General features: G+C 44.1%; 1 protein-coding gene across 2 annotated transcripts in view; it reads right to left on the bottom strand.

Moving 5' to 3' along the window:
* The window catches only part of MRPS9 (mitochondrial ribosomal protein S9), a 114,472-nt gene extending 107,971 nt beyond the window's left edge, over nucleotides 1-6,501 (bottom strand). For both annotated transcript variants that reach the window (XM_063458542.1, XM_063458550.1), the window contains exon 1: nucleotides 6,351-6,501. In XM_063458542.1, the coding sequence (XP_063314612.1) occupies nucleotides 6,351-6,449 (99 nt within the window). In that variant the 5' untranslated portion in view covers nucleotides 6,450-6,501. The remainder of the gene's footprint in view (nucleotides 1-6,350) is intronic.
* Nucleotides 6,502-13,928: the final 7,427 nt, after the last annotated feature.

The following is a 13,928-nucleotide window of genomic DNA, read 5'->3' as shown; positions in this document are numbered from 1 at the left end:
TTCAGACAGCCACTAAAGGATGTCTAGCATTTACAAATCCCCCACAGCAAAGCACTGACTTAATGCTTTCCTATGGGGAAGATAAAATGTGGGCATAATGCTTGTCCCATCGCTGGAACGATGGGGCAATGAAGCCAGTGCCTAGGGACCTCGGCACTGGAAAGAGGTAAATATTAAGAAGTTTTTAACAATTTTAACACCAGTGTTAGCTTTCGCTATTGTCAGAGAAACTTGCATGTACAGTTTTGTATTCCTAGTGTCATACTGTTCCTTTAACAGAGGCCCAGGAAACTAATTTTCAAGTCTGTACTAAAACAGTTACATGCACTGCTTAGAAAAATATAAGATTTAAACAGAACAGCTCTGCATGTTATATTACCATCATCTGATATGTGACAGATTAGAAGTAATAATTTGTTTACAAAACAAATAACTAGATTTGACTGTTAATGTTCCCACAAATAGTTGTTTACGGACATGCCATATGGTAATGCACCTTTGATAGCTAAATGATAAGAGCTGATGGTTTTCCGGATTGCTGAAAGACTTCTTCAGGCGTAGCTGGTAAAATAGCAGCATTCACTCTGATGTTACAAGGTCATTGCCAGAATATGTTCATCTGCTCAACAGAGGGATCTAATTGACAACATGTGAAATGGGGCACAACAACCAATTCAGCAAAATGCACAACATTGTTATAAATAAAAACATTAAGACTATTGTGGAAAAGCTCTAGGCTTACTGCCTCCAACAACGCACAAAAAAAGCATTTTGTAGCACAGTCTAATTTGCGTAAAATACCAAACAAAAGGGAATTTAAAGAAATTTAAAGTCCCAGTTGAAAGGAGTTATTTCATCTCAATGGTATTTGCAATGACAGCTATTCTCTCTGTGTATAGTTGACTTCTTTCATGTTAGCAATGATGAACAGCACCACAGAAAGTAACAACGGAGACAAAAGAATCGGAAGTCCTACGTAACTTGAAATTTCCTATAAAATAACCCTATAGCTTAGCCCATAGAACGTGAACAGCTCCTAGTCCTGAGTGTGCGTGTGCCTGTTGGGTATGGGAGGCATCTAACCATGATAAATTGGTATCACACATTTTCTTTGAACGATAAACCCCCCCCCCCCCCCCCAAAAAAAAAAAACAAGCCTTTACTTTGTATTGATTCTATATATTTTTATGTATTAATCAATAGACACATATATTTACATTTAGTTAGTTAACCAAAAATATTGTGGTGGGGCCAAGCACAATTGAACTCCCCCCAGTGCAAACAAACTGCTGTTATGCATAATCGGCATCTCTCAAGTTAGTGCCATGCTGATGAGACCCACAATGTCAAAACTGCAGTCCATGGCTAGTTTCTGGTCACTGATCCTTTTGGATCTTAGGACATGAACACACAGAACCAGTTAGTTAGCTGGGTTATGGCAAATGCATAAGACCAATCTATATTGATTTGTAGCAATGCATTGCCGTATATTGCTATCTGGCATCCTACTCATGTTTTGCCTATATTGTAGATTTTGTACTAGGACTTTGCTGCAAGCCACTGAATGTTCCTCTATTTCATATTCAGTGATATATATTTTTTAATATGTGGGGTAGCAGCTTCAGGATCCAAGAACAGACTTCACTGCCATTTTGGGGTCAAGAAGGATGATACAAAATTGAAAATTGCCTTCTTTTAGATCAACAGTAAAAACTGATGTGAGAAAGGCTAAACTTGTTGGCCGCAAGTCGTTTTTCACCCTGCATAGTTCTCTTGTAAAATTAGCTTCTTTCATGTAAATTTGGTTTACATTGAATTTGTATTGTTACATTTTGAAAGTCTGTAGAGCCAATTCAACACTCCTCCCAACAATGAGATACATATGGAAACTGGATGGGTGGACAGAGCCCTGAGGGGGCGTTGCCAGTGACACATAATGGATGGGCCTGCTTATTTACACACTGCTGCTGGCATGGTCCTAGCTCCCACTGCACAGAGTAAGCAATAATGTCCTTGCGCTGTGCTGCCCCGGAAAAGTCCCCTGGTGTCCCTAGATGTGGAACACCACAAAACTGAAGCAGGACAGAACCCCAACATCAGGACTGTTTGGAGGCCCAACATATTTATCTTCGTAAATTCAGTATGATAGCATTCATTTTGCCCAATTTCTTTTTAGGAAGTCATTACGTACTTTATTGTATGTACTGGATTTTTCAGTATTAGGCTTTTATCAACGTGAATAAATGTTTCTCATACATCATTGGTACTTTATATAAACTCATCTATTTCTTTCACATTCTATAAGCGGATTTGTGTTGGGATCTTTAAACTTAACTTAAGAGCTAAGCCCCTGTTACGTGGAGCCGCGGCCGCACACCCGCCCATTCCCCTGTGCGGCCTCGGAAGTGAAGGAAACTGTAATTACTTCCTGTATCAAATGAATACTTTGTGACTGTGTTAGAGAGTGTCATCCAGTATCTGTGTGTCTGTTTGTCAGCGTGTGTATGTGTATCACCAGCCCCTCTGATCGCATGGGAATGTTGATCTTACCTTTTTTCCCCAATGCCGTGCTAGTCTCGCAGAAGCCGGCCCGCCTCCATAGAGAGACTATCAATTACCAATCAGCATCTCCTCGTAGAGATGCAATAAATAAATGAATCTCTATGGGGAATGTTCTGCGACTCCATGCAGAGCATGGAGACGCTGAATGTAGGGGCTGCACATTGTGCAACAATGAGATAGGAGACACTTTAGTGGCCGTTTGAGAGACTGCCACTAGAGGTGTTACTAGGTAGCAGTGTAAACATTACCTTTTTTTCCTGAAGAGGCAGAGTTTACACTGAAAAGCCTGCAGGGTCAATCAACAGACACCAGAGCCTCTACATTAAGGTGTAGTAGTTCTGGTAACTCTAGTGTCCCTTTAAGAATTGTATTTTTGTTGTTAAAAAAAAAACACGGGCTCCTAACTTTTTTAGCTGGCTCCTAGATTGAAAGCAAATTTGTCAAGCCTTGATGTAATAATCAGTTGCATTTGAGCTTAGTAGTTAATTTACTAACTACTAAATTGTAGTGAATTAAAAATTGAATTACAATATTCAGGCTTAAAGGGCCTAACTGTGATTATAACCGAATTTGCAAAGTTATTTAAATATGATATGTTTGCCTAAATTTTGCCATTCTGGCTTCAATTTGTTTCAATGTGGAGTCTAGTAAATAACCCTGTATTCATGATTGACAAACATTATGTGTTGAAACAGAGCCAAGTCCACAGTCTGGTGGAACCAACTCCTAATTAGAACTTTGATGTTCCGGCTTTTTTATTTTTTTATTATTTTTGCTGTTGACTGGTTGGACTGACAAGTGGTAAACTGCATATTTAAATGCATTTGGTTAAAGCATGAACAATAAAAATATTAATCTATTTATTTATTTATTTTTAACTCTACCCCCGAACCTTACAAATGTAACTGCAATTAGCTGCAGAACAGACTTCAGTAGCCAATGATGATCCACCTTTTTTTTTTTGTCAGCAACAACACTTTCCGGTTAGTGCTGGGTTAAACCCTGCTTGCAAAATTATCCAATGAAATGCTTCAAAGAGAACAGCTGGATTGGGATAGTATACCTTCACAATTGTATAGTTTGCAATTGCTCAAAATAAAATATGAGAATATGAAATTGCTACATCTGATCGGAAAACAGTTTCAGGATTGACAGCCAGAGATGAAAAAAGTGCTAATACAAATTAGGCAGTAAGACTGCAGAGAAAGTATCTATGCAACATAACCACTTCAGTAAAATAAGGTGGTTATTGTGTTCAGATTAACATTGTGCATCTCTAGTGTTGGAAAACGAAGTAAAATGCTTGGAAGAGACCGTTGAGCCATGGACTAATTGGTTGTATTCACCAACTGTTTATCTTTTACAACATTAACAGTAATAGAGAGTTTAAAAACCATTAGGCAATTCTGACCGTGTCCACATTGCATGTTTCCAGTTAGGTAAATTTTCTGTATTTTCAGATTATATATATATATATATATATATATATATATATATATATATATATATATATATACACACACACTTGTTTTGTAAAAATATACATCTCTAAGGATTACAAAATCATATACAGTATGTTAGAATTGTTTTCTCACACTTCTTATATCTCAAATACTCTCACTTTTCTACAGGGTTTAAAAAAAATCTTAATGTGCATCTTGAAATAGTTGAAGATTCTTTATTTACTACTTCACAACAGGGTATATTTGCATTTATATGAGAAGCACTGGACTCTTTTGGTGTCATGACTTTAGACATGAAGACCTTTCAAAGATCAAAGGTCTTAAAAGGGTTGCTCAGTGGACCAGGACCCCTTCACTGATTTGAAGTGGTCATGGTGCTTGGAGTCTGAATGTGCAGTGTTTAAGTTTGAAACACTGCACACAGTTGTTGGAGTCTGTACACAAAACATTTGACTCAGACTCCACAATTTGAGTTACCTCCATCTACTTATATTATATCACAATCACCGCATTTCAATTCATCATACATGCCGGTTATAAGCAGTCATGCTAACCCTAAACAAAATCTCCTAAAATCTATGGGTCAACTAATATGCTGAACATTAAGTTGTTGATACATGGCCAAGATGAAAATAAGGCCTTGGCCTAATGCTTTATTGATATTGATGCTTTCAATCTTCTCATACCTCTATCACTTACAGCTTGTTTTCTAAAGACATAATTTGTGGAGTGCTTACCATCACTGTTAACACTTGACCGAGTACAGTTAAGAGTTGCTCTTTATAAATACATTTCTGGAGAACTAGCATATGGCATTACTGCTTGCGGTATTGTGGCATTTGTATTTAGTTAATGAGCTAGCGAAAGCTCCTGCTAAGGAGGTCAAAAAGCAAGCAAAAGTTTCTCCTGCAAGAGAGAAGCAGTGAGCATCTATTGCCATGCACAGAATTGACATTAAGCAGCCAACAGCAGAGTGCTGGGCTGCCCAAGTCACATGTGCCTGGTGGTAACTACGGTAGCACCAGGTACACAATAACTCTGGATGTCCAGTGTTTTAATCTGAACAAAGCACATCCTGATCCCTACCACCAAAATGGTTATGGTGGTTGAGGTAACCCTTTAAATACAAGAACAAAGGCATTAAATATAAGGGCAATCTATGATTTGAGCAAGCACCAGCTTGCCTAGTTTTGCTTTATAACAAAATGAAAACCAAATTATCTCTTTTTTTTCCCCATCTGAAACAAGGTACATACTTAAAGGACCACTCTAGTGCCAGGAAAACATACTCGTTTTCCTGGCACTAGAGTGCCCTGAGGGTGCCCCCACCCTCAGGGACCCCCTCCCGCCCGGCTCTGGAAAGGGGAAAGGGGTTAAATCTTACCTTTTTCCAGCGCTGGGCGGAGAGCTCTCCTCCTGCTCTCCTCCTCCGATCCGCCTCTTCTCCTCCCCGTCGGCTGAATGCGCACGCGCGGCAAGAGCTGCGCGCGCATTCAGCCGGTCACATAGGAAAGCATTCATAATGCTTTCCTATGGACGCTGGCGTGCTCTCACTGTGATTTTCACAGTGAGAAGCACGCAAGCGCCTCTAGCGGCTGTCAATGAGACAGCCACTAGAGGACATAGGGGGAAGGCTTAACCCATTCATAAACATAGCAGTTTCTCTGAAACTGCTATGTTTATGAAAAAATGGGTTAGCCCTAGAAGGACCTGGCACCCAGACCACCTCATTAAGCTGAAGTGGTCTGGGTGCCTAGAGTGGTCCTTTAACTGACCTGTAGGCCATTTTTCATTAATGTGAAGTACAAATCATATGAGAGCATATGCAATTCATTTCCATAGAAAAGCCATGGATGCGAGTGTGAATGCACATATGAAGCACTTCTATAATTTCTTTCAATCACAGACCAGGAACTGGCTGAGACTTTACAGCCACTTTCTTGTTGCTATGGGCCTTACAGGAGCCTGAGCATTTGCACAGAATAGCCTCCAAAGAAACACATTACAATACATAGGTAATCTTGAGATTACATTTACATTGGGCATTTAAAATGTCCTGTAAATTCCACCCAGGAGTGAGTTTGTAATTGTTAGATCTTTAATAATAAATATATTATTGTGCAACTAACTTACTCCCATGAATTCTATGATGGGATAAGAGACAGACAGCGCACAGTGCAGGTATCTGATGGGGTGAGAACTATGTTACCTGTCACCTGCAGTAGATGTCAATGTGTATTTTTCTGCCTTTCAGCCTGCAGCTATCCCCCCCATTATCACTGCTAACCCGCCCCGACACAAGTAAAGCCGGGCTGCCGTGCTCACCTCGCCGCAGACTGCAGCTGCCATTACTGGTTTCCATGAGCATGTTCCCACCGCCCGCAATAGGACATTAAACCCCGGGCTCCGGCACACAGAGGCCATGCTTAGCGGTGAAAGGGTGACAACCCGGAACTGAAAACCGACACGGGGAAGGGCTTACTTTACTCTCATAGAAACATAGAGGACTTTCAGATTAGCGCTTCTACTTCCGGTACAGAGTGTCAGCTGATGGCTGAAGGCGATGCTGAATGTGAAACCGCTCTATATGGTTTAGTGATATGTGATGGGAAGTCTATGGGAGCCTTAGTTTTATGTGAAGGTCACTGGAACAGTCATCACATGTTGTTGAAATAGCAGTAGTGGTGCTAACAGCTATATTGACATGGTTATTTACTAAAGAGAGAATTGAAAGTGACTCCTAAGAGAATTTTACATTTAAGGTCAGGTTAGCTATTTGTCATACTTTCTATTATATATAGCCAGTGCTATCTGAACAACATTATGGGCCGCTGGGTAAAGCAGTGCACTGGGGCCCTGCCTACACACCACTCACAGGAATACAAATTTAAATTATAGATAAAATTAAACTTATATTTAATCCAACAAATGCAATACATAATATAATACATGCACACAGAGACTGCTCAATACACACCATTGGCGGATCCAGGGGGGGGGGGGGGGGCAACGGGGCAATTGCCCCCCCCGAGATTCTCCCCTGCCGGCTAGTGCAGGGCTGGCATTGCCCAAGCGCCAGCCCTGCAATGTGCCTGCGGACCGGGGAGGGAGATCACTGATCTCCCTCCCCGGTCTGCAGGCACATTACTGACAGCCGACCGGAAGGGGAGGGAGAGAGGACCCGGGAGCTGTTACCAGCAGCTCCTCCGGGTCCTCCTCTCGCGAGATTTGGAGCGTTGCCGCGGTTACCACGGCAACGCTCCAAATCTCGCGAGAGTGAACTCTAGCCCTGGAGCGCGGGCTAGAGTTCACTGGAACCACTGGACCACCAGGGATTCCCCACTGGGACCACCAGGGATCCAGAAATGTCCCCCCTCCTCCTCAATAAAGGTAAGAAGGGAGGGGGGACATAAATATATTTTATTAAATACATTTTTTGTTTATTTTTATTAAAAAGCCCTCCTCCCCTCCCCCCCATACACACTGCCCCCATACCCACTGCCCCACATACCCACTGCCCCACATACCCACTGCCCCACATACCCACTGCCCCCATACACACTGCCCCCCATACACTGCCCCACATACACTGCCCCACATACACTGCCCCCATACACACTGCCCAACATACACTGCCCCCATACACACTGCCCCCATACACACTGCCCAACATACACTGCCCCCATACACACTGCCCAACATACACTGACCCCATACACACACTACACACACTGACCCCATAAACACACTGACCCCATACACACACTACACACACTGACCCCATACACACTACCCAACGTACACTGCCCCCATACACACTGCCCCCATACACACTGCCCCCATACACACTGCCCAACATACACTGACCCCATACACACACTACACACACTGACCCCATACACACACTGACCCCATACACACACTGACCCCATACACACACTGACCCCATACACACACTGACCCCATACACACTGCCCAACATACACTGCCCCCATACACACACTGACCCCATACACACACTACACACACTGACCCCATACACACACTGACCCCATACACACACTACACACACTGACCCCATACACACACTGACCCCATACACACACTGACCCCATACACACACTGACCCCATACACACACTGACCCCACACACACACTGACCCCATACACACAAACACTGACCCCATACACACAAACACTGACCCCATACACACAAACACTGCCCCCATACACACACTTCCCCCATACACACACTGTCCCCATACACACACTGTCCCCATATACACACTGTCCCCATATAAACACTGTCCCCATACACACACTGCCCCACAAACACTGTCCCATACACACACTTACCCCTTACACACACTGACCCACAAACACTGCCCCATACACACACTTCCCCCTTACACACACTGACCCCATACACACACTGACCCACAAACACTGCCCCACATACAAACACTACACACACTGACCCCATACACACACTGACCCCATACACACACTGCCCCACAAACACTGTCCCCATACAACACTGTCCCACAAACACTGTCCCCATACACATACTGCCCCGCACACACTGCACACCTATACACACACAGTGCCCTACACACACTGCTGCCCCCCCATACACACATTGCCCCAAACACACACACAGTGCCCCCCATACACACACTGCCCCACACATACATACAGTGCCCCCCCATACACACACTGCCCCACACAGACATACAGTGCCCCATACACACACTGCCCCCTAACACACACACTGCCACCCTTACGCACTCACACTCACTTCACCGCTCACACACACACTGCACCTTTCACACACACTTCACCCCTAACACACACCACTTCTCCTATGCCCTATATCCCAGCAGACCCCAGGTAAGTTGTCAAACTGTTCTTAAACGATATGACTACTTACTCTGGGGTGGGGTCCTGGCACTACTGGCACCATAACTACTACACTGAGCTGTAGTGGTTATTGTGCTAGGATTATTTTTTTTAAATAATCTACAAGTGCCCCTCCCGAGATCAGGCTCTGGATCCGCCACTGATACACACACACACACAGACTGCTGAGTACACACAGAAGGACTGTTGAGTACACACAGACAGACTGCTAAATACATACACACAGTCTGCTGAATACACGCACACAGTCCGCTAAATACACGCACACAGTCCGCTAAATACACGCACACAGTCCGCTAAATACACGCACACACAGAATACTGAACACGAACACACAGTCCACTGAATACATACACACAGACTGCTGAATACAAAAACAAACACTACTGAATACACATACAGACAGACTGCTGAATACACACTCAGTCCGCTGAATACACACACACACAGAATACTGAACACTAACACACAGTCCGCTGAATAAACACACACAGACTGCTGAATACATACAGACTGCTGAATACACACACACATTCACACAAATACAGCATTGAGGGGTGCAGTGTATGTGTGTATGTGTGTATGTACAGGTGCTGTGTATATGTGTGAGGGGTGCTTGTGTGTGGGGGGGTGCTGTATGTGGGGGGTTGCTGTATGGGGGAGGGTTGCTGTGTGTGTGTTTGTGTGTGTTGCAGAGTTTAACCCCTTAAGGACACATGACATGTGTGACATGTCATGATTCCCTTTTATTCCAGAAGTTTGGTCCTTAAGGGGTTAAGGGGCGCAGGTACCAATTTTTTTTTTTTTTTTTTTAAAGTAGTGCTATACATAATATTCATCCCCTCCACCCATCTTCTTAACCTTTGGTGAAGGAGGGGGGGACTGTAGCGTTACTTACCTTATCCAGGGGCCGGCCACGGTCCTCTCTTCGAGCTGTGCACGGTCCTGCTGCTGCACGAGCCGCACGCGGCTCATTCGACGGCTGCAACAGGAAGGCGGGCAGTGACTGCGAGAAGCGGTCACGTGTCCCGCTCAACAAAAGACAAGAAGGGACGGACTCTGCCTATACTGTGGTAGGAGAGACCATATGATAAAGGAATGTCCTGTGCTTCCGGGAAACTCTCGCACCCAAGACCTTATAGGGGACTGGCCTTGGGTGTGATATCTAAGTCTCCTAAATTGCCTCCTAATCGTTTGCGTCTCCCTGTTTCTCTTCATATGGGAGAGAGTTATATAGCTGAAAGCATACTAGCCTTGGTTGATTCCGGGGCTGCTGTGAACTTCATAGACTCTGGTTTTGTTACGAAAAACAACATTCCCATCAGAGAGAGGGAGATACCCTTGGCCATTGAGGCCATAGTACTCCAGTCGTTACCCATGAAACTGTACCATTATTCATGTACACAGGGGTTTTACACTTTGAGACTGTTCAGTTCCAGGTTATCACCTCTCCCTCTTCTCATATCGTGTTAGGGTACCCATGGTTACGTTCTCACAATCCCATTTTCGACTGAGAGTCGGGACAATTAAAATCATGGAGCAAAGCCTGCCACGAATCTTGTATGATTAAAGTCACCCCTTTAAATTCTATTAATGTTCCTACTACTCCTCCTTTGTCTACTGTTATACCTCCTCAGTACTTGTTTCTCAAGACTGTATTCGATAAAAGGGAAGCTGATAAATTACCGCCTCACAGACACCTATGATTGTGCTATCGATTTATTGCCTGGCACTATACCTCCAAAGGGCAAGGTGTACCCTTTATCTATTCAAGAAAACCGTATCATGGAGGAGTATGTTAAGGAATCACTAGAAAAGGGGTTCATTAGGAGATCCTCTTCCCCGGCTGGAGCGGGGTTCTTCTTCGTATCTAAGAAAGAAGGTGATTTAAGACCGTGTATCGATTATAGAGGTCTAAATAAAATCACTATCAAAAATGCATACCCTATACCTTTAACCACAGAATTGTTTGACAGGCTGAAACATGCTACTGTATTCACTAAATTGGATCTTAGAGGTGCATACAATTTAATACGTATTAAGAAAGACCACGAATGGAAGACGGCATTCAACACTAGATCCGGTCATTCCGAGTATACTGTTATGCCATTTGGTCTTTGCAATGCCCCAGCAGTATTTCAAGAATTTATTAATGACGTCTTAAGAGACTTTATTCACACATTTGTTATTGTGTACTTGGATGACATTTTAATATATTCTACAGACTTACACACTCATCACAGACATGTTACAACAGTCCCGAAGACCCTTCTTGCTAATGGTCTTTATTGTAAACTAGAAAAATGTTTATTTGACCAATCCGAAGTCCAGTTTTTGGGGTATTTGATTTCCGCTAAAGGTTTTCGTATGGATCCCCAGAAGCTTTCTTCTGTCATAGAGTGGCCTCTACCACAAGGTTTAAAAGCCATTCAGCGTTTTCTTGGTTTCTCTAACTATTATAGACGCTTTATTAAGGGTTTTTCTTCTATTGTAGCGCCTATCACCCGTATGACAAAAAAGGGTGGTAATACTCGTGTCTGGTCTCCTGAGGCACTTCAGGCTTTTGAATTTCTTAAAACTACATTCGCCTCTGCACCTATTTTACAGCATCCTATCCCCTCACTGCCTTATATTCTTGAAGTTGATGCTTCTCATATCGGGGTAGGTGCTGTTTTGTCCCAAAGAGAGTCGCCTGAAAAGCCATTGCATCCTTGTGGCTTCTTTTCTAGACAAATGTCCAAAGCTGAAAAGAATTATGATGTGGGTAATCGCAAACTCCTTGCTATTATCTTAGCTTTTAAAGAATGGAGGCACTTGTTAGAAGGAACTAAGGATCCTATCCTCATTTTTACGGATCACAAGAACCTATCCTACCTTGGTGAAGCTAAAAGATTATCTTCTAGGCAGGCTAGGTGGTCACTGTTTTTGTCCCTTTTCAATTATATTATCACCTATAGACCAGGTGATCGTAACATTAAAGCAGACGTTCTGTCCAGGCAGTTCGAAACTGCTGACAAACAGGAGATTGATGTTACTCCTGTCATTCCCCCAGACAGGATAATAGCTACTACTATTTTGTCTATTTCTTCATCCCTCTTGCAGGCCATACAGGCGAAACAAAGCATGGCACCTAGTGAGAGGCCTATTGATAAATTGTTCGTTGATGTTCCCGAGAGACGGGATATTCTGTCGTTATATCATGATACTAAGACTGCTGGACATCCTGGTATTTCCAAAACTATGTCAGCTGTTTCTCTGTATTTTTGGTGGGATTCCTTACGCAAGGATGTCACTGACTATATAGGTGCTTGTACTACTTGTGCCTGTATGAAATCTTCTCGTAGAGTTCCTTGTGGGCTTCTGCATCCGTTACCCATTCCCAAGAGACCTTGGTCTAACCTATCCATGGATTTTATTGTTGAACTACCCCCTTCGAATGGTTACACAGTTATCCTGATGACAGTAGATCGGTTTTCCAAAATGGCTCACTTTGTGCCTCTTCGCAAGTTGCCCACATCCAGGGAACTAGCTCTTTTCTTCGCTAGAGAGGTATTCCGGTTACATGGTAGTCCCGTATCTATTGTGTCCGATAGGGGTAGCCAATTTATTTCCAGGTTCTGGAAAGCCTTTTGTTCAGAAATGGGTATTTCTCTCTCATTTTCTTCCGCTTACCATCCCCAGTCTAATGGAGCTGCAGAATGTGCCAACCAGTCTCTGGAGCAGTACCTTCGTTGTTTTGTGTCCACCATCAGAACAATTGGTCTGACCTTCTTTCTTGGGCTGAGTTTGCTCAGAATAACGCCACTCATGATTCTTCCGGCAAAAGCCCTTTTTACGTTGTCTATGGCCAGCATCCCATTGTTCTTCCGGCTGCATTCTCCTCACAGGGCATGCCAGTTCTGGATGAGCATTTGGCTGGTTTGCGTAATACTTGGGAGCAGGTTCAGCGTTCTTTGGTGGATTCCGCTGCTCGCCAGAAGGCTCAGGCTGACAAGCATCGCAGGGGGGCTCCTTCTTATGTTGTGGGGGACAGGGTTTTGCTTTCCACGTGGAATATTCGCCTCCGGGTGCCTTCTATGACATTGGCTCCCTGCTTTATTGGTCCTTATCGTATTCTGCATAAGGTTAATCCTGTTTCGTATGCCTTGGGCCTTCCTAAGAATTTGCGTATTCCTAATGTCTTTCACACCTCATTGTTGAAGCCTTACGTACGCAACCGCTATACCCGGCATGCTCCCCCTCCCGTCTCTGTGGAGGGTCATGAGGAATTCAAAGTTTCTGCTGTTCTTGACTCTCGTTTCCTTAGGGGTCGACTTCAGTACTTGGTGCATTGGAAGGGCTATGGGCCTGAGGAGCGCAGTTGGATTTCAGCTGATGCTGTTCACGCTCCTCGCCTTGTGCGTTCTTTCCACTCTCGTTTTCCTGCCAGACCTGGCCCTACCCGCCCGGAGGGAGTGTCCTCAGGGGGGGTACTGTAACATTACTTACCTTATCCAGGGGCCGGCTGCGGTCCTCTCTTCGAGCCGCGCGCGGTCCTGCTGCTGCACGAGCCGCACGCGACTCATCCGACGGCTGCAACAGGAAGGCGGGCAGTGACCGCGAGAAGCGGTCACGTGTCCCGCCTGCATCTAAGAGCGCGCCGCGGGTCTCGGGCCCGCTCTTAAAGAAACAGTGGGAGCCTAAATTGGCAAAATGCTCCCATTGGCCCCTGTCATGCCACACTCCCCATACACTTACCTTTTGGGGGTGTGGATATGACAGGAGCCAATCACATTAATTTAGAAGGTACTTATACTCACCTTTTTCCCTTACTCCTTGCCCTATCGTGGTTTCTGTTGCAGTTCCCTTTAGTGCTTGTTGTGTTCAGTTGTGTTTCTTCGTATTGACCTTGGCTTTGTTTCTGACTACGTTATCTCTTTATCCTTATCTGTTCTGTTTGCCGGCTTGCTGTTTACTGTGTACCAGACCCCGGCTAGTCCTAGT

The sequence above is a fragment of the Pelobates fuscus genome, chromosome 1, assembly GCF_036172605.1.
Source record: "Pelobates fuscus isolate aPelFus1 chromosome 1, aPelFus1.pri, whole genome shotgun sequence".
Lineage (NCBI taxonomy): Eukaryota > Metazoa > Chordata > Amphibia > Anura > Pelobatidae > Pelobates > Pelobates fuscus.
This window is presented reverse-complemented; position numbering and strand designations above follow the sequence as displayed.